Here is a 22,067-nt window from a genome sequence, read left to right as displayed (position 1 = left end):
ATAAAAAAAAACTTAAAGCACCTTTAAGTATGGAAATGTAATAAACTGAAATATGATTCTTACCCTCAAAGTTATGTGAAGAGGACAGAGATTCTTCACTTTTAGCAGATCTTAGTGTTCCACTGTCTCCTCTTCCACCTGTAAAAATGAACCAGAGTTCAATTACTACATTTGATGTTTATCCTGCTGACTACATATGCCTACACTACCGTTCAAAAGTGTGGGGTCAGTACAAAAAAAAAAAAAAAAGCTGTTCTTTTGAACTTTCTATTCATCAAAGAATCCTGAAAAAGGTATCAGGGTTTCCACAAAAATTAAGCATCACAGCTGTTTTCAACATTGATAATTATAAGAAATGTTTCTTGAGCAACAAATCAGCATATTAGAATGATTTCTGAGGATCATGTGACACTAAAGACTGGAGTAATGATGCTGAAAATTCTGCTTTGCCATTACAGGAATACATTACAATTTAAAAAAAAAAAAAAAAAATAGAAAAGAGTTATTTTAAATTCTAATAATATTTCAAAATATTAAGGTTTCACTGTACTTTTAATTTTTTTTAAAAATGAAGCCTTGGTGAGGATAAGAGATTTCTTTCAAAAACAACAACAAAAAAATCTTACCGACCTTAAACTTTTGAACAATAGTGTACCTATGTATGTTTCTGTGTTCGATTTATGCATTTGAGTACTGAATCTAGTGTGACAATGATGACTAAAAATGCCCTCTAGGTTAGGCAGTTCACTAGGGTTTGGATCGGATATAGGTTTATATTAAAAAGAGAGTCAATGCTGCACCTGGAAGGGGTGTGGTTTTCATCTCATTAGGCTCACTGGGATGGCGATGCAGTTTGGGCTTGGCAGTGGCAGAAGACTTTCCCATATTAAAGAAGGAAAGCCAGTTTCCCACGGGAGATTTCTTTGCTTTGGTTGAGCCCTTCTTCCTACATTTACCAGCAACAATTTTCAGTTACTACTCCACATCTGAGTTTTTGCTTAATGATAAAAAAAATACCACAACACTAAAACCAGAACAAACTGACAGACCTCTCAGAAGGGAAGTCTATGACGGTGTGGAACTTGCCCTGCAGGGCGGCAGGCCCCTCTCCCACATCGATATACTTGCTGTCAGGAGACACGGGAGAGATGAGCTGGGCTTGAGTCCGGGCCTGGGCTTCCTCCAGAGAAAGCAGCTTGGTGGACGGAGAGCTCACCAGTAGTGACTTGGGTCGAGCTAAAGTGGTGTGGCCTGTGGATTCAGGTTAGAGTTATGAGCTCATTTAAGATCCTCATTAGTAGAGTTTCATCTAAAAATCAATTCTGGTGGGAGGAGAATTGCCGAGGCTCATTTCTCACCTGTGCTGTGGCGGATCAGAGTGCTGAGTTTGGGACTGAATAAAACATCGACGTGATTAAGGATGAACTCCACAACAACCGACTGAACACGCACTTCCATGAAAGCAGAGGTGCCGCTGAAACACGCTGACTCAATCTGTTTAGACCTGCAACATTATTGAGGGACGGATATATTGACAGATAGTTTGCCATAAGAAACATATTTACAGATAAATTTACCCAAAAGCACTGTTGAAGTCACCTGAGAAGATTTGGAGCCCAGACAATAGCAAGGTTCTTGCAGTGCATGTTGGTGACGGCACTGTACGTTCCCATACGGGATAAATGTCTCATGAGAAACTCAAGAGTCCTGGAAACAAAGCATAAGAAGAAAGATGTCCATTAATATCATTATGGGATAGTTTGCCCAGAAATCATTTACTCTCCCTCATTTCATTCTTTTTTCTTTCTTTCTTTTTTTTTTTTTTAAAGGAACAAAAATATTTTCAAGAACATTTTTGTCCACTGGTTCCCCACTGACTCTTTTTTTTTATGACTCCGATTTATTTTTGGTGATTTTTGATAGTATAGAGTGGACAGGAAGCAAGGTGGCAGAGAGAGGGGGACGGGATCAGGAAAGGTCCAGGAGCCGGGACTCGAACTCGGGTCGCCCCAAAGCGCAGTGGTGCTGCCCACGAGGCTATCGGCAAAGATCCCGCTGACTTTTATTGTATGAAAAAAAACTGTAATGTTCTTCAAAATAACTTCTTTTGTGTTACGGAGAAAAAAGAAAAGTCATACAGGTTTGGAATGACATGAGGATGAGTAAAGAATTTCTACTTTGGGTGAACTATCCATTTAAATTTAAACAGCGATGCATTTCTTTTTTGCTTTCTTTGTATGCATCACATATTTTCCCAATGCTTAATGAGCACAAAAAAAAAAAAGGTAATCATCTGATAAAAAGAAAACTGCAATTCTCTTTCTGAGCAGCAGAGGATGCTGTGGACTCATCTAACCTGTAGTGTGGGGGAGGCAGCTGCTGTATGACGTCATGGACTTTGACCAGCCTCTCCTCATCAGTGGCTGCTGATACAGCATCCTGGGAAAATATGCCAAAACGTCACCTCTGTGTTTCAATATTGGTGCTACACACAAATTGTTGTATCTGTGTTGTGGTAATTTGAAGCTTACTGAAAATTTCTCATATAGCTGGTAGGTCAGCAGTGGGTTGGGAAGCTCACGGAAATAAAGTTTGCACAGCGATCCCACCGAATGAATGTCCTGGACGTAGGTGTCCTTTGTGAGATCTGGAACATGCTCTGAGTCAAACTCGTGCCTGCAGACACAGGAGGTTGATGCATTTTCTTTTATATACATTTTTTTTAACTGTATTGAACTTTTTGTTCATCAAAGAATCCTAAAAATGTGGCACAAATGCGTTCAACATATTTATTGAGTACCAAATTATCATATAAGGATCATGTGACACTGAAGACTGGAGTAATGATGCTGAAAATTCAGCATTGCCATCACAGGAATAAATAAAACTTTACAATATATTAAAATAGAAAGTTGTTTTAAATTGTAATAATATTTCACAATATTACTATTTTTACTGTATTTTTGATCAAATAATTGGAGCCTTGGTGAACATAAAAGACTTCAAATCTTACCAACCACAAACTTTTGAATGGTAGTGTATATATACATATTTTCATATGCACTACAGAAAAATGATTATAGAATATATACTACATTTTTATTAATGAGGTCTTATAAATAAACCTCACCTCAGTTTCTGAATGTTAGAAGAAATTCCAGACAAGCGGTAAATTCCATCCACGACTCCATGTCTCTCAATGAACTCAGTGCAGCTTCTGATGACCTGTGGAACTGTTGGACCAACACACATTAAATCTGCACTTTCAATATGATTTAAACAAAATTACATTTCAGTGATGCTATAAACTTTCTCAAATGCCTCTCTCCTCTCACCATCATGGCCTGAGTTAAGCAAATGTTCTCCGAGGTCACAGCCGAACACTCTCTCTTTCAGGATACCTCGCTGTTTCAGCTTCTGCTTGGTGGGACGTGACTTCATGAATGTGCGCAGAAATGTGATCAGCTTGCCATGCTTCTTAGACACTGCAGAAAATGAAAATAAAGCTTTCAAATCAATATTGCCAGCTAGTAACCCATCTAAATATCCTAAGCCTGATATAAAATTTCATTTGAAATTGAATAAAAATCATAATGCAGTGTTGGGTGTAACTAACGCATTACAAGTAACTTGAGTTATGTAATCAGATTACTTTTTTCAAGTAACTAGTAAAGTAATGTCATCTCTCTAAGCGAAGAAATTTATGGTGTTACAATTATCTCTATTTTACAATATTCTGGGCAAAAAGTGTGTACCTGGTTTGGCCAATGAGCTGGTCACATTTGAAGGGATTTTCTCACTAATTATTTCCACACATTCAGACGGAAAGAATCCCACCTGTGAATGGAAAGATAAAATGCTTAATATCTCACTTCATTCCAACAAGGGCAAAATTATCATAATTACTCTTTAAACAGTCTGAAATCTCTTAAAGACACAGCTGTGAATAAGTCTGTGAGTCCCTCTGTACATTTACAATCTTGCTGCAGCACAATGCGAATACATTATTTATAGCCCTGCGTATCATAAGCAATTACTTTATGACACGTTTATCACCACCAAGAGAAACATTGACTGTAATGAGTAATGTGTAATGTTTTGACTCAGATAAGACACAAAAAAAGGTGCAAAAACATCTTAAACGTATAGTAAACCTAATTCTAAAGCGATGACAGTTTTCCAACACATATGGACTTTTTAATGAAATTACACATGCAGTGGAATAAACTGCAGTGCCATGACATAAGAGAAATATATGGTGACTTTATTTTGAAGAATATTACAATATAAAACATACTTTTTCTAAAAAAAAAATAAAATAAAAAATTCATTAAAACTTTAGTCAAAGACGTGTCACTCGGATTGTTTTGAATGGGATAAAGTGTTACGCTCAATATGGCGCAATAAGTCCCGCCTTCTAAATAAGAGCCAATCGCCGACTGGTAAAGTCACGCGTCACTTCAGCGGCCGTTAGAATCACCGGTTTCTATAGAAACAGTCAGACGCGCGCATCCGAAGAGACGCGCATTTAGGTCTGCGCGTGCGCATTAGCTTGATCCAACCTGAAAAATACAGTTTTTTTTGTCATGATTCGAGCGTTTAGAAACTAAATTTATGAGCCGGTTGTTGTTAGATTTCATTGGTGATTTCAAATATGAAATGTAATCGTAAGGTTGGCGAACAGTTTTGGAGAATTTGATGTTTCCCCATTCAAAGAGATAGGAGCTGCATGATGCCCAGATTGCCCGAGAGGCGTTTCAAAGATGGCCGCCGAGTGAAATGACTTGTCTTAAAGGGATTTTGCTTTAGTTCACTTTCAAACAAACTTTTCCTGATAATTTACTCACCCACATGTCATCCAAGATGTTCATGTCTTTCTTTCTTCAGTCGAAAAGAAATTAAGGATTTTAATGAAAATATTCCAGGATTTTTCTCCTTATGGTGGACTTCAATGGCCTCCAGACGGTTGACGCTGTATGTCCTACGCCTTCCTTATTCAAATTACAGAATGAATGCGGCGCCAGTTCCGTTTTTTTCCATAAGTAGAATAGGGAAGGTGTAGGACATACAGCGTAACTTTTTGAAGAATACGTAAAGCGGAAGAATGTGCAAGGCGATTATTTTTGTTTATAAAGCATATACAGTTGGGGGTTTTTTTTTTCGAAAATGACCGATCGTTTCTCTAGATAAGACCCTTATTCCTCGTCTGGTATCGTTTAAAGCCCTTTGAAGCTCCACTGAAACTGTCATTTGGACCTTCAGCCATCCGAGGGCCATTGAAGTCCACTATATGGAGAATAATCCTGGAATGTTTTCATCAAAAACCTTAATTTCTTTTCGATTGAAGAAAGAAAGACATGAACATCTTGGATGACATGGGGGTGAGTAAATTATCAGGAAAAGTGTATTTGAAAGTGAACTAATCCTTTAAAGACATAAATAAAACAAATATTAATAAAACAAAAATAATGCAGTATACTACACCCACTTGAAAACCATGTTTGCCCCTCCACCAGCCAGTGTCTTCTTTAGGAGGCATATCAATAACTGATACTATGTCTCCAACCTTTTGAAGAAAGATTACACTTCAGTTACTAATACTCCAAAAACTTACTACAAACTAAATCCATATAAAACAATACTATAACAATACCTCAAAAGAGAGTTCATCTGCTGCTTGGGCGATGTAACGCTTTATGACATGGGCCGCAGCTACAGCGGGAACATTAATAGATGATTCATCGTGAACCAGCAGGTGGTTCCCTTTGTTATCAATCTAAGAGAGTGAAGAAAGATGTATGAAAACATATGAACGCATGCATATAATCAGTAACCAATAAAACATCACCTTATGTAGTGATTTCATATTCCCTTTTACGATGGCCTGAAAGATGCAACGTCAGTGTGGAAAACACACAAGACGCTGGGAAAGAGCAAGCAAACAACTCATGCGACTGAGAACGTTGAGACAAGTTGAGTCAGGTGTCTCCTATCCTTGTTAATGACTAACTACATATAAGAAAGTGGGTGTGAACTGTTGTATTATACACAGAGTCTGAAGTCTGTACTAAAATGGAATTGTGTTTTATGAGACACATCATGAGCAATTTATTGTTGTTAAAGCAAAGGTGTGAAACACACCTCTTTTGTTAAATACACCATGCCATGGTCAATTTGCTGCCAATTGCGTCTGTATTTAAAAAGGCAGGATTTGGGGAGGCAGCCACAGGAAGCCTTGTAGGTTAAAAAGCAGGAGTGACAATTATACCTCCATCCATGTGAGTGCTGGCCCGCAGTTGATCTTGTTATCAGCGATGGCTGAGAGACGGGAAATATATGCAGTAATCATCTGGGAAAGTGTCTGCGGAGAAAAAACAGACACTGAGAAGGGATTATAAACAAAGAGACAAGTTTCAACACTCTCATTGTGGTCCCTTCGAGATATAATCCATTGATCCAACACAATAACTCTGTTACAAAGCCTAGTGAGTGGCTTTGTTGTCTGCCATCTATATTGGAAAATACTGTACCTTCTAATGGAGCACTCTAACTGAAATAAACCTCACAAGAAGAGATTTGGCACATGCTACATAGGGAGCAACAGTATGTGACACATAAATAGATAGATAAATAAATAGAGCTCTGCACAGGCAGCAAGTCACTAGTGAATTAAGTCACTATTAAACAACTTATAGTGCATCCGGAAAGTATTCATAGCGCTTCACTTTTTCCACATTTTGTTATTTAAATTCATTATTGCTGTGTCATTATTGCAATACCCCATAATGACAACATGAAATAAGTTTGTTTGAAATCTTTGCAACTTTATTAAAAAAAAAAAAAACGGAAAAAAAAAAAAATACTTTGTTGAAGCACCTTTGGCACCATTTACAGCCTCAAGTCTTTTTGAGTATGATGCTACAAGCTTGGCACACCTATTTTTGGGCAGTTTCTCTCATTCTTCTTTGCAGGACCTTTCAAACTTGGATCAGGTTGGGTGGGGAGCATCGGTGCACAGCCATTTTCAGATCTCTCCAGAGATGTTTAATCAGGTTCAAGTCTGGGCTCTGGCTGGGCCACTCAAGGATGTTCACAGAGTTGTCCCGTAGCCACTCCTTTGTTATCTTGGCTGTGTGCTTAGGGTCGTTGTCCTGTTGGAAGATGAACCTTCGCCCCAGTCTGAGGTCTAGAGTGCTCTGGAGCAGGTTTTCTTCAAGGATGTCTCTGTACATTGCTGCATTCATCTTTCCCTCGATCCGACTAGTCTCCCAGTTCCTGCCGCTGAAAAACATCCTCACAGCATGATGCTGCCACCACCTTGCTTCACTGTAGGGATGGTATTGGCCAGGTGATGAGCGGTGCCTGGTTTCCTCCAGACATGATGCTTGCTATTCAGGCCAAAGAGTTCAATCTTTGTTTCATCAGACCAGAGAATTTTGTTTCTCATGGTCTGAGAGTCCTTCAGGCAGGCTGTCATGTGCCTTTTACTGAGGAGTATCTTCCGTCTGGCCACTCTACTATACAGGCCTGATTGGTGGAGTGCTGCAGAGATGGTTGTTCTTCTGGAAGGTTCTCCTCTCTCCACTGAGAAACACTGGAGTGCTATCAGAGTGACCATCAGGTTCTTGGTCTCCTCCTTGACTAAGGGCCTTCTCCCCCAATCACTCAGTTTGGAAGATCTAGGAAGATCCAAACTTCTTCCATTTATGGATGATGGAGGCCACTGTGCTCATTGGGACCTTCAATGCTGCAGAAATTTTTCTGTACCCTTCCTCAGATCTGTGCTTCAATACAATCCTGTCTCGGAGGTCTACAGACAATTTCTTGGACTTCATGGCTTGGTTTGTGCTCTGACATGCACTGTTAACTGTGGGACCTTATATAGACAGGTGTGTGCCTTTCCAAATCATGTCCAGTAAACTGAAGTTACCACAGGTGGACTCCAATCAAGTTGTAGAAACATCTCAAGGATGATCAGTGGAAACAGGATACACCTGAGCTCAACAAGCTTTGAGTGTCATGGAAAAGGCTGTGAATACTTATGTATTTTTTGTTTTTTATTTTTTTATAAATTTGCAAAGATTTCAAACAAACTTCTTTCACATTGTCTTTACAAGGTACTGTTTCTAGAATTTTGAGGAAAATAATTAATTTAATCCATTTTGGAATAAGGTTGTAACATAACAAAATGTGGGAAAAGTGAAGCGCTGTGAATACTTTCCGGATACACTGTAAATATTTGCAGATATGATATATGTCATATGCATAATGCATATATATATATATATATATGCAAAACAAAAACAAATACTTTTTTGCTTTAAAGTCAGCATGAAATGGAAGTTCTTCCCTATTGTGGCATATATCCCAGTGAAACAGCTTTTAAAACAAGAAAAAAAATGTAGGGTTGGACTTGATTTTGTCAACCGGGAATTGATTGGATGGTTGGATTGTTGTGGTTGGTGATCTCATGTGAGTGACAGGTTGTCCAGCCCTCACTCCAGTAAACATCATCAGAGAAGAGAATTTATGTCATTGCAAGAGGGAGGTGAAGTTATTTTGATTAAAGATTATGGGAAAAATATTTCCTAAGCCAATGCAGCTGAAAAAGTGGGCGGGAACTGTTCCATTCTATTGAATAAATAGTCGTTTTTAATTTGACTGAAAAAATTTTAATCAATACTTTTCAGTATTGAATGGATTACATTAACACTTCCATTTTTGTCCAACATTTTGAATTTTCACTACACTTAATGCAATGCATTCTGGGATTGTCTTCACCAAGGATACATGTATGTGTGTAACCTACCACTGCTTTGTCCTTCAGGCTGTCTATTCGGGGCAGTTCAGGAAGCTGAGAGAATCTTCTATCATAGATACAGAGGTGGAGGTGCTTGTCAAGAACACGAAACTCTTCATATGTACGCCTCACTATCCACTTACGACCCTAAGACACATAAACAGAAAAAAAGAGAGAATAAAGAGAGTTAGAGAGAGTTAGACTGATGTTTAAATCTCCTTGAGAAATTATTGAAAATGGATGATCAAACAAAAGTGGTTTTCAAAAATATTTTCCAAAATTCTTAATAAGTCATAATTATGGTATACGGCATATTGTAGACAATGAGATTTGCTTCAGTTGTGAGGGATGGTTCAGAAACATTAGAGCAGGACTCTTTCTAAATCCTTTCAGCTCTCACACTCACAAGCACAAAAATGGGCTCTGAATTCATATTTTTAGAAGCTCTGTGAAGGAGTACAAAACCCTCCCAGAGCAAAAAACACCCCCATTGTCTTGGTATGGAAAGAAATGCAGGACCAAGAGTATTTACATTTGCAGCTTTGTCTTCATCTTGGCCTCAAAATCCTCTTTGAAAATCCTGTCTTTTCCTAAATCCGGATGCATTCCATGAAACAGATAAATTGCTCTGCAAACTGCATGCGGTTGGCCTGCCTGTTTGATCTGAAGCTCTTAAAAGGTCTTTTTATAACTTCACCATTTTTCCTAGCATGGCAGCGGGCTTAGCTTTTGCTCTGTTGCCATAACAAATCAGTGATCCTGAGATGATATTTTTTCTCCTCTGTCACACAGTAAGGGCTACAGAGGTTCTGGTTTTTGAGATTTCTTTCCCCCTGTGTGAAACAAGCTTACCTGGCAACATATCTGGATCAGATACACTAACTCCTTTGAGTCCAGGCCATTGTGTGTGAGGTCGTTCTGATCCTCAGATAAAGACAACTGTGAAGAGAAAGATTCTGAATGTTATTATTCCTTAATACTCCTATTACATACAATATACTCACAAAAAATAAACAAACAGTCAAAAAGAGAATATTAAAGGTACAGACTACAAAAAACAGTGCAAAATGAAGTTCTTTACAAACCATGCATCACATTATTCAGCGCTTCTGCGTTCTTGGTCAGAACGGCGACTCATTATTGGCAGACGCATGCATTGTGGTGCTCATGTGAACAGCATCGGCCAATACTAAGCTGGTGTAAAAACGTAAACACGGAAGTGCTGCACTGTGTTTACAACGGAAAATGCGTAGGAGATTAACAGAGTAGAGAGGTAATTGTTGAATAAATCGTTATTTTTGTTTTGTTTTTGAGCACAAAAAGTATTCTCGCCACTTCATAACATTAAGGTTGAACCACTGTAGTCACATTGACTATTTTAATGATGATTATTTGACTATCTTTACTACTTCTCTGGACCTTGAATGTGGTAATTTCGTTGCTTTCTTTGGGAAATAAAAAACCTCTCGGATATCATCAAAAATATCTTAAAGGGTTAGTTCACCCTAAAATGAAAATTTTGTCATTAATTACTCACCCTCATGTCATTCCACACCTGTAAGACCTTCGTTCATCTTCAGAACACAAATTAAGATATTTTTGATAAAATCTGATGGCTCAGTGAGGCTTCCATTGACAGACAATTAACACTTTCAAACACCCAGAAAGCTGCTAAAGACACTTAAAACAGTTCATGTGGCTACAGTGGTCCAGCTTTAATGTAATGAAGCGATGAGAATACTTTTTGTGCACCAAAATAACAACTTTATTCAACAATATCTGCTTCATGAAGCTTTGAAGCTTTACGAATCTTTTGTTTCGAATCAGTGGTTCAGAGCGCGTATCAAACTGCCAAAGTCATGTGAACCATTGAAATTTCGAAACACTTGTGACGTAACGAAGCACTGATTCGAAACAAAAGATTAGTAAATCTTCGAAGCTTCATGAAGCAGTGTTTTGAAATCGCCCATCACTAGATATTGTTGAATAAAGTCATTATTTTGTTTTTTTGGCGCACAAAAATATTCTCGTCGCTTCATAACATTAAGGTTGAACCACTGTAGTCACATGAAATATGTCTTTCTGGGTGTTTGAAAGTGTAAATTAACTTGCTGTCAATGTAGGTCTCACTGAGCCATCAGATTTTATCAAAAATATCTCAATTTGTGTTCCGAAGATGAACGAAGGTCTTATGGTTGTGGAATGACATGAGGGTGAGTATTTAATGACAGAATTTTCATTTTGGGTGAACTAACCCTTGAAAATGAAGATTTAAAAAAGTATTATTGACACGTCCTGTGAAGGTCATAACACTAATGTAATAAAAGTCCCCCTTAAGATCAGTTGGTCATTGCAACAAACAACTAACTTTACTTTAAAGTTAGAGGAAAACTACACACACACACACACAAAATGCTTATAAAATTACACATTTCAAAGTGTTCAAAAGTGCTAAAATACTTGTTGGGACAGAGTATACGGCCATTTAAATGTAAATAAAACTGAAAAATGTATTATAATTAGGATAAAATAAATACAATAAACATAAAATTCAACAATTGACATTAAACTTGTCTTCAACCACTTTAAATCCAAAATAACAGCCAATACAAATTTAAAGACCTAAAAACATGCTTAAAACAGTATAAAAGGTAGACAGAATTTACATAGCATAGCCAATTTCATGATATAAAACAGAACTGAAAGGATTAACAGCAATAATGGCAAGTAAAACTCCGCTAAAGGCCATCAGCTCCAGAGAATGAGAGAGATGACAGACACATGCTCCTCGCTGCAGCTGGAACTGCAGTTGTGGCACAGCTCAAACATGATGATGGATTTTTAAGGCTACAGAAACAACAGGCCCAGATGAGTGACACAAAGTCAACAAGAGATCTACACACCACATACAAGAAAAAAGAAAAGAAAAAGGACTTCAGGTATACCACCCCTTCAATAGTGTCTGATTCTTTCTAGTTTTAGAAACCAACACATCAAGGAATATTCCCAAAACACTAGCATAGCAGTTCCAGTGCAACTTCATCAAGGCTTTTCCTCAGAAGTTTCCACAACTGGCTGATTATAAAACATCACAACATCTACTTGTCCCTGCAAATGTGATTTCGACCCTTGACTCCAAAAGCTGATGTGATTCAGGGGTTTCAATATGTAAATGAAGCATCCAGTCAGGCAAACTCCTCACAGAGGCAGTGCCGTCTTTGTAGTGTCTGCTGTAATTTACTTCTCTGCATCATCTCAGTAATGCAGACTCCCCATGCATCATTCAACACAAACACACACACACACACACACACCAGCCTCCACATCAAAGAAAAGAACTGCGACCCTTTAATTGATAGAAAATGCTGATCCAACACTGAGCCACTTCAAAGGTGCATTAAACAAATGAAAGCATTGATTATTTATATATAAAACTAACAGAAACTTACACAAGCATTAATGACCTACTTAGCCATTGCAGTTCAGTAAAGTAATACAAACTGCAGGATAAGCACTTGATTTACAGTACATCTGTCACCAATTTCCCATAAGCACAAATAAGTCCATTAAAATAATGCACACTAATGTATTTTTACATCCTAATGCATCTAACTGAATTAGACAATTTAGGATCAACAAAACTGGTTACAAAACACAAAAGCACTGAAAATCAAAATCAGTTTTTTCCTCAGTAAAAGCATCTACAAATAAATAAATCAATAAATAAGCTTTAACAAAGTCAATTTATCTGAAATGCAAGATTTTAAGACTTATTTTCATAGGTTATATCTTAAATTAAATATATTACTGTTTCCGTTTTAAAACTAAATCTTACATACATTAGTGAATCAAAATTTGCCAATGGTAAATAAATAAATAAATAAATAAATAAATAAATAATATATATATATATATATATATATATATATATATATATATATATATATATATATATATATATATATATATATATATATATATATATATATATATATATATATATATATAAATAAAAAAATAATAATAATATTTTCTTACACAATTTCTGTGGTACTATGAGGGGAAAAGACAAAAATAACATCCCATGGGAGAACATCCCAAAAAATATGATACACAGTGTAGTGTAAAAACAGTAAAGTAGTAATAGTGCAGTGTAGTGTGTATAACAATAGTAAAACCACATGACAAAGAAGGCAAGGATTTTAATTTCCTTAAAATGGTTATAATTCTTCCTATGTGAATGAGACGGATGGATACTCACTGATATGCCGTCTGTCTTGTCTTATCAGCACGCTCAGGCCCATTCTGACAGATCCAACCCAAGAGTCCCCTATCATCTCACACCTGCCTTTCCTTATTCAGCTCTCTGCTGATGTTCTGCACGGCTGCTGCTGCACGCAGACGCAGTAACCCGTCACACACGCCCCCACAGACCAGCAGCCTGTGCTCAGTCAGCCCAGCTCATCAAAAACAAACGGCCGGATTTAGAGCGGAATGAAAATCAGCAGTGTGCTGCAGTGAAAACACGTCCTGTCTGAAACAGAGACCTTTTCCAATCTTCCTCTCCTGCAGTACAGGGATGTGCATGATGCTGTGTCTAATAACAACTGAGGAAAAGGACAAATATAGAAATGGAGCACCCCCCTCCCCTCCGCCACAACCATCTTCTTAGCCCCTCCCTGCGCTGGATGTTGGTCCTCCCACTGGATCCATGCAGAAAGGAGCTGTGCTCTCAGATACAGACCTCAGAACAGGATAGATGCATCGATGTTTTGGGATGAATATTTTACATTTGACATCCAGTGGTGACCATTTAACAAAATAAATATTGTAAATAAATAAATAAATAAATAAATATTATTATTATTGCATATACTCAATTATACAAAAAAAAATAAAAATAAAAATAAAAATGATCATAGAATGGTCACAGAGTTTTGTATAGGCTCACTTTTTGGTGATTATTTATATATATATATATATATATATATATATATATATATATATATATATATATATATATATATATATATATATATATATATATATATATATATATATATAGTTCACTTATATTTAAAAGTTGTTTTATTTTTTGAAGCCTAATAAAATGTTAAAAAAATTGATAGCTTTCAATTACACTAATGTTAAATGGCTTCAGCACAGCCCGCCTGCCATCCATCAGCCGCTGATTGGCAGCTCGATAAACAGAGAGAAAATACAGAGGGTGATAATGTGGAAGACAAAGGCAAATCCGCCCTGCCGGATCAGTTTTTACTGGGGTCGTTTGGGAAGACGAAAGCAAGGGAGTGACAGAAGAGTTTGATTCATAGTAAAAGTAGCTGTGATAATTGGCGATGACATTGGGGAAAAATTTTTTTTAAAAAAATAGCGAAAATCATTCTCATCGAGACATGAGTAGCTGTATTAGTATCAGTGATACTGACCTTCATTCATTAAAAGATGCTATTAAACAAGTATTTAAAATATACTGTCTTTCTGTTGTTTTTACATTAATTTGGAGATTAACTGTAAAAATAATTACATTATCAAATATATTAAAAAATGGCATTAAAAACTTAAGTGTTTTGTTTTTAATTGCAATTGATCACGGAAAAAAGTGTGAATTTTTTTAAAAGATTGACAGCACTAATATTGGGTATAATATAATCATATATATGTGTGTGTGTAATCTTAGTCTGAATATGATAAACTGAAGTGAGAGCTGAAAATTGCCCAATGAGTCTATGTTATTCTGACCAAAATCACTTGAATGTACATTGTAATTATGATTTCGCAAGTAGGAACTTCCCGCGAGTCATCAATATTTTTGGCTCATTTTCCCAGAAGAGAAAGGCTATAAATTTTAAATGTGTATGTTTTTTTGACAACTTCAAAGAGTAAACTCACATATAGATGGCCTAAAAAAACATTTAAAACCTGAATGCTGTGGTGAAAACTCTACTCGAGTCTTTCCAACCTTACCATGACAGGCCCTTTCTAAACCACTGGTTTGGAAAATTCCTCTAGTAAAAACATGCCATTTTTTTTTTTTCTTTGGCTGACTCTCTGAAAACCTGAGATCATGTTCGAAAATCATCTCAAAACCTGTTGTAATATCGAGTAAAAGCGCATTTAAGTTTGTAGCGACTGAAAATGGGTAAAAAGTAGACGCCAAAGGTCAACAGCCACATCGGGAGTAAACTGATTGTTTACGTCATACAATCCGTGGATTGAAATTCCACTTGAGTAATAAATTCCAGCAAAAGATATAAAGCAATAAACCAAGAAGAAATTCCTCAAGTTGCATAAAAGCTAGAAAGAGTAACCCAGTGATCATGAGTTGACCTTTCTCCATCTGGAGCCAACATGACAGTGCCATAATTTACACAAGGGATGTCAGCAATTCAATCACATGTCATGCATCTTCCCCTAAAGAGGAGTGCCAGGAGTCTTAGAGATCAGAAATTAATCAGGCTCCATGAATATGATAAATCATATAATCCAGCGCTGACCCACTTTATAACTTAGATCCTGGATCAGGATCCATCTATAACATATTCTACGAGACTTCTTGATCATGAGTTTTCAGTAAAACTGATTTGCTGTTTCATTACAAAATCTTGATGCTCACCCAGTAGTATTATCAGCCATGCAGATTAAGCTCAGATAGCAAAAGTATCAATATTTCAAGATAGATCCACCTACTGGAAACCCTTTTCTCACACAGGTCAGCAGCACCGTTTGTGGAACCTGCTGAAACCTGCAGGTTTGGGTCCATTCTAATGAAATGGTGGTGAGTGAGGACTGCAGCGCCACATGAGGCCCTCCTCTCTGTCTGAGGTGATTTATAGCAGATAACAAAGAGACTTAATCAATGTCCCAACCAGCTGCTGATATGGAGATGGAGGTGACTGTTCTGAGATCAGTAAAAGCTCATTACAGCATCACTGAATTTGGCCCAGTTCTTCTTCCATCTCTCTCTGCACTAGAGGAAGAGGCAGGGATCCTGAAAGCTCCTCTGTAAACCTGAGCCGAGGAATGTGGAACATTCACACCACCTCTGGGAATGCAACAAAGGTCTACATGAAGACGCCACAGAATGGATGTTAACTCAATCTCCTATTCTAGGACTGAACACAGACAAGGTTATTCTTGCGGTCTAAAAAAAGTATATGGAAGCTTAAACCACATTTAAATGAATGTCATTGTATTTAGACAATAAAATATGAAACCAGAGTTAGCTGTTGGCCAAGTGTGGCGAAATACTTTTGGGGCCACTTTATTTTGTTTAGGAGAGTGATTTATGTTTCACTAATAATATTAATATATCTTCATACATTTTGCTTTTAACATTCCTAAAACCTAAAATATGAGTTTCTGTGTAATCTGATATCTGACCAAATGACCTGAAGGCAAAATGTGCATCTCTCTCACATATTTCATCTCTCATATGCTTGAACAAAATGCACACAGTCAGTGTTAACATAAAATAAGACAGCTTAAAACAAATCAAAATAACATAATTAATATTAGTATTAATATTAATACAAGTACAGTGTAAAAAAAGATTTTTTTAAGTTATTGAAGTGTGTTTTACAAGTACTACTTCAGTCTTTCTACTGAAAAAAATGTCAGTGTTGACAAAATATGACAGATTAACAAAAAATAATAATAAATATTAATAATTAATGTTAATATTATTACTAGTACACTGTAAAAAATGATTTTTCAAAGTTACAGAAAATACAGAAGAGTATGTTTCACAAGAAAGTACTACTTCAGTATCTATCTATCTAGATTTTTTTTTCTTGCCAATTTGGATTTTTTGACTAAAAACCTTGCTTAGATTTATGCATGACGTATTATGCATTATGCATGTTTAGATATTTTAAGAAATTTATTTTGCCCTGGAAAAAAGAGGCAAGAAATATTTTGTTAAGTGTAAAATTCATCTCCTTCAGCTCATATATTATGATCTTTTAGTTTTGTTCAGTTGTCCTTGGTACAGAAAAGGTTTCTATTTTTTCTAAGTTTACACCAGAAAGACAAAAGGCACCATGACATTGTTAAACTGCTAAAATATGCCCATGAGCTTTGAAAGCAACAAAAGAGATGCAGTAATAAACACCATTCCTTCTTAAACATGTCTTATTTAACTGCCAAGTTTGGAGTCGAGTATCATTGTTCTGGTACATGCATGACTCTGGACTCCTCCAGCCCCCGGCCACTGTGTCAGCGTGACGCACTCAAGAGATTGAATGCAATCTAATAGAACAGGAGTCTGTGTGACCTTGAGAGCTGAAACACACAAGATGATGGAGGCGCAGAGCACAGAGCTGTGAGACGTGGAGGTAAACCTCCTGTTCCTCAGCTATGACACCGTACCCTGTTTATGATGCATCGAAACCAACACCCTCAGCTCTTAGAGCGGTACATACAGGAAAGATTGAGGAGGGGCTCGGTGGTATTTACTGGAAACGAAATCTGCTGCTCTCTGCTGGAACCCATCAGCATAGCAAAATCTGGCTGGACAAAAACGTGTTTTGGGCCTATGTCGAAATAAAAATGAAGCCCAGTATGATGTTCTGAGAGACTGTATGGGGAGAAGAGCGGCAGCAGACTGACCACAAAAAGAAAAATCAAATACAGCGGCAAATATGGAATGGAAATCGCATCTTCCAGTTAAAAGTGCCAATTGCCTTTTCTGATCAAGATTTTTTTTACGCGAGAATGCACATAACTGGACTAGGCTAAAAGATATTTTTAGCGCGATTTGAAAAAAAATTGTTTTTAGTTGCTTGAGGGTGTAAACAAAATGGCTGCCAAGTTAACTGACTCGCCTTAAAGGGACTTTGTTCATTAAGTATGTCTGCATAAAACTAATGCAAATCTCCATTTCCATCACAGCTATTAATGTCATTAATCATTATGGTTACGGTGACTATGAAGATATTAACATATGACCTCACACATTTACATATCAACACATTAACATACGCAGCATCCTGGCCTGTGCTGTTAGTGCGAGATAGCCAGTTTGTGCAATCATACCAGAACATTTGCATAAGAAGTCTTAAAGGCACAGTAGCTATATATAATGGCCAATTAAAGCTTAAGAAAATGTACATTGCCATTCAAAAGTTTGGGATCAGAATTTTTTTTTTTTAAAGAAATTTAAAATTTTATTTAGGAAGGACGCATTTCTACAATATACATATATATATTATATATATATATATATATATATATATATATATATATATATATATATATATATATATATATATATATATATATATATATATATATATATGTGTGTGTATGTGTGTGTGTGTGTGTGTGTGTGTGAATAAAATATTGCTATTATCTGAGGAAATGCTTGTATAAATTTAAGAGGAGGAAGAGGGTTTTTAAGGGGTTTTCCACAGTCTGAAGATCCTATTTGTAGGATGGCAAATAACTATACAGAGGCCAATGTGGATTGCTTGTAACTTAAACCTCAGCCCTAATTTCAACATGATGGATAATCTGCCACCACTGAAACCAAGACCAAAGCAAAGAGCCTAATTAACACATTCCCGTCAACCATGAGTGATCATGGCCTTCGGAAGGACTGCATTTACCATAAAAACCCTCACCTGCACAGAGCCAAAGTCAACAATCTCATAGTGGAAGTGGGCACATTCTGCCAGCCTGGGAAAATGGCCTTTGGTGAGGGACAGTCTGCAAAACAAAAAGAGCTCATCAGTATTCTCCTCCGTAGGTCTGAAGGAGACAAAACAGAAAATGAATTCTGTAGAAACCTTCCCTTTATCATATAAACACCTACTTTTTGACGTTCTTGACCTTCATGCTGGCCGTACTGACACATGAGCGCAGAGAAGACTCTGCAGGCAGATCATGGACCATCGGCGCTCCTCGTGCCTGCATATACGAACACACACACAAACAGACGATTACACAGCACTCCAAAGGCTTGAAGCGTGACATACAGAAATCCAGTACACAGACGCACCATAACAGCAATGGCGTCCTCCCAGCCTGCAGTCTCTGCTGGCTGCAAGCTCCTATCTTCCTCCCCCTCATCCTCCTCTGGGTGGGGCCTTAAAGAAAAGAGAATCAGAGAGGGGTATGTTGAAATAAGCTTACGCTACGACATACATACATACCTCTGCATAGCATCATTCGGCACAAAGCAATAACACCAATGAAATTTCTGAACTAGGATTGTCTTAAAGGAATAGTTCACCCAAAATGACTCGTATGCATATTACTCTTCTGTAAAACATAAAATAAGATGTTTTGTAAAATGTTCATGCTGCTCTTTTCCAATCAATGAAATAATTTAGTGATCAAAGGTTATCAAGCTCCTTAAAGGCCATCCATATGACTAGTGAACTATATTCCAGGTCTCCTGAAACCACACAACAGCTTTGAATGAGGAACAGACCAAAACTTACAGGCTGGAATACACGACACGACTTTTGCCCCAATTTGCAGCCTGGAGGAGTCAACGCTAGCTGCAGAAAGTCATGGCGTTCTGAAGATTTTGGGCAGTCAGAGTTGATAAATTTTACAGAAAATTATGGGTATTATGGGCACAAACTCAGATTTTTTAACTTTAGATCAAATCTGTTTAAATTTTAAAAAATCATGTAGTGTATTCCAGCCTTAAGTCGAAAAATTATAGTTCTGTCGTAATTTTCAAATCTCATTCATTGTTTACGTATATTCAAACTTGGAACCACAATATGTCGCAGCACAAAAAAGCTATCGTATGACTTCAGAAGAATTGGAATATAACACACAAATCATATCGACTATTTTTAAGATGCTTTTCAAAAGAACATCTTTTGTGTTCAATAGAAGGAACAATAAATGACAGAATTTTAAATTCAACATTAAAATTAAAATTCACCCCATTTATTAGGGGCCTATTGTATCTGTTGGCGCTCTTTTTTTTTTCTTCTTCTTCCAGCCCATAGAATCGTATGGTAAAAAGTTGTGAAATTTGGCACACAGTTAGAGGACAGTCTGAACTGTGTCCATAGCAAATTTAGAGTCTCTAACTCAATCCCTCTAGCGCCACCAGCTGTCCAAAGTTGCACTTATGTTTACGTTAATAACTTTTGAACCGTAAGGGTTAGAGAAAAAAAAAATCCTTTTTCCTCTGATTTCTTGGCTCAAGACGATTGCTCCTCCAAGGCCGTTACTCTGATTTTCACGAAAATTGAACCAGATCATCTTCAGACCATGCAGACAAAAAGTTATGGAATTCAAGTCGATTCGTCAAACTGTTTTCGAAAAACACGTGAACGAATTGTACATAGCGCTTGCGAAAATAGACATAAGGCTGTATCTCCGCAACACTTTATCGTATTCAGACCAAACTTGGTACATGTCATCACAAGCATGACCTGAGGCAACATGCAGCGTTTCGGCGAAGCGCAACCTACTGGTCCGGAGATATAAAAATATTTTTACTTATAACTTCTGATGGGTTTGTCCAAAAATCATAAATTTGGACTCGTTAGATTCGGGGCATCATGCCGAGTCGAATGATATCCATATCAGACATTTTGGCCGTTGGCCATTTTGAATTTTGTGCTAAAATGCTGTATTTTACGAATGCATTAGCGTATCGTTACGAAACTCGGTATGGGTCTTTAGCACCATGCCCTGACAATACTCAAGAAGTTTTGGTGCAGCGCCACCTTGTGGTCAAAAGTTATAACAAAATTTACAAAAAATGTTTGAGTAAATTAACCGATTGTAATGAAACTGTTTTCAGTAAATTCCTTGGGTCATGCTGAGAACATAGATATCAAATTTGCCATAGTCGGCTGAACTTCCTGTCCGCCATATTGTTTTACTTTAAAAACCTACTTTTTCGAACTCCTCCTAGACCGTTGCTCCGATTTTCACCAAAATCGAACCGTATCATCTTCAGACCATGCCGACAAAAAGTTATGGATACACAGCGATACGAACAGTAACAATGGTGTCGGGTGTACCGTATCAATTCGAGTCCTCATGGAAGTGCATCAAAGTGGATTTTCTTTGGCAGTGCAGAAAACAATGTGTTCTCAACATGCCGACAACACAAACAAACTCTTTGAGGCCTCAGCTACAAATACAGTGTTTGAGGGCAGGGCAAAGTAGAGGCTGATCGCTGGCAGCCAATGAAGACCATAGGCTAGCATTATGCAAATTTGTTATGAACCTACATAGAGAACAGGAAGTGAGACTGGAATTACTGACCTCATTTGTCATGCACTTTGATCTTTAAAACTGAAAAAGCATAACAGGGGCACCAACTTTTTGTAGACCCAAACCCAAGTCCCCAACAAGCCAACAGCTCCTGTATGTCCCGAACATGTGCACAGCCCAGTTAGATATATTCCTTCAGTTTGGCTGCCTAATCAAGCGGGACATGCAGGCAATAAAATAACCAAGTTGAGAGGCACCACTCATTATACTGAACTCATGACCTCTGAGTGAGGAAATAACCAAACAACGAGCTACAATTTGACCAAGGCCAAGCTGTGTCAATAACACAAGAGTAAAGCTGCTAAACAAACACATACCAGGCCTAATGCATTTTCAATGTGTCCGTTAGGATCTTAGATATAGGAAAATTTCAAAATCAGATTTGTTAATGGGGGTACTAGACCTTATATAATGTCTTTAGACCATTAGTAAAGCTGTTTAAGATGTGTAATAGTTAAACCACTCTTCAATCAGATTATGCACAAACCTAAGTTTATAAGCTAATCATGATGAATTATTCATTCATCTCTTGTTTCTAAAAATAAAAGCTCACTCTTCACTTCACATCTACATGAAATATTCCACCCATTTCAGATAATCTCCAGAGCATTACCCAGTTCACCCTGCAGCTGAGAACATGGCCAAGAGGGTCGAAACAAGGAGACATTATAGAAGATCAGATCAGTGGTGGTAAAAAGCACACTATTGTATGTTTTGCAACGCACAAGGATATCGCTTCAATCAGTCAGTCAGTCAGTCACAAATGAATCCACCCTAAGTAACAAAGAACAGGGTTTGAAATATGATGCACTCCATGGGGCAAAGAAAGGTGAGCTGGAACAGCTTTAAGGATTGGAAAGCCTTTAGAATGGGAATAAAAGCCTGGAGTTTAGGCGATTCATTCAGTAGACAAAAGACAGAGTCAGTGATTTTGTTCCAGAACATCCCACACTACCCCTTTCTCCTCCAGATTAGACCATCATGAGATTAAGTG

At 37.3% G+C, this 22,067-nt stretch overlaps 1 protein-coding gene across 2 annotated transcripts in view; it reads right to left on the bottom strand.

The window, feature by feature from the left end:
- Positions 1-22,067, bottom strand: part of arhgap32a (Rho GTPase activating protein 32a) — a 34,314-nt gene that overhangs the window by 5,391 nt on the left and 6,856 nt on the right. For both annotated transcript variants that reach the window (XM_048160880.1, XM_048160881.1), the window contains 18 exons: positions 18,819-18,906; positions 18,633-18,727; positions 18,442-18,526; positions 9,653-9,739; positions 8,810-8,947; positions 6,269-6,361; positions 5,654-5,776; positions 5,489-5,566; positions 3,756-3,837; positions 3,336-3,485; positions 3,131-3,233; positions 2,532-2,676; positions 2,357-2,439; positions 1,600-1,707; positions 1,359-1,504; positions 1,050-1,251; positions 801-946; positions 64-138 (listed from right to left, as the gene is read on the bottom strand). In XM_048160880.1, coding sequence (XP_048016837.1) covers positions 64-138; positions 801-946; positions 1,050-1,251; positions 1,359-1,504; positions 1,600-1,707; positions 2,357-2,439; positions 2,532-2,676; positions 3,131-3,233; positions 3,336-3,485; positions 3,756-3,837; positions 5,489-5,566; positions 5,654-5,776; positions 6,269-6,361; positions 8,810-8,947; positions 9,653-9,739; positions 18,442-18,526; positions 18,633-18,727; positions 18,819-18,906 — 2,027 coding nt within the window. The remainder of the gene's footprint in view (positions 1-63; positions 139-800; positions 947-1,049; positions 1,252-1,358; positions 1,505-1,599; positions 1,708-2,356; positions 2,440-2,531; positions 2,677-3,130; positions 3,234-3,335; positions 3,486-3,755; positions 3,838-5,488; positions 5,567-5,653; positions 5,777-6,268; positions 6,362-8,809; positions 8,948-9,652; positions 9,740-18,441; positions 18,527-18,632; positions 18,728-18,818; positions 18,907-22,067) is intronic.

This window comes from Megalobrama amblycephala, linkage group LG16 (assembly GCF_018812025.1).
Source record: "Megalobrama amblycephala isolate DHTTF-2021 linkage group LG16, ASM1881202v1, whole genome shotgun sequence".
Classification (NCBI taxonomy): domain Eukaryota; kingdom Metazoa; phylum Chordata; class Actinopteri; order Cypriniformes; family Xenocyprididae; genus Megalobrama; species Megalobrama amblycephala.
The sequence above is the reverse complement of the archived record's forward strand: the minus strand, read 5'-3'. Positions and strand labels throughout refer to the sequence as shown.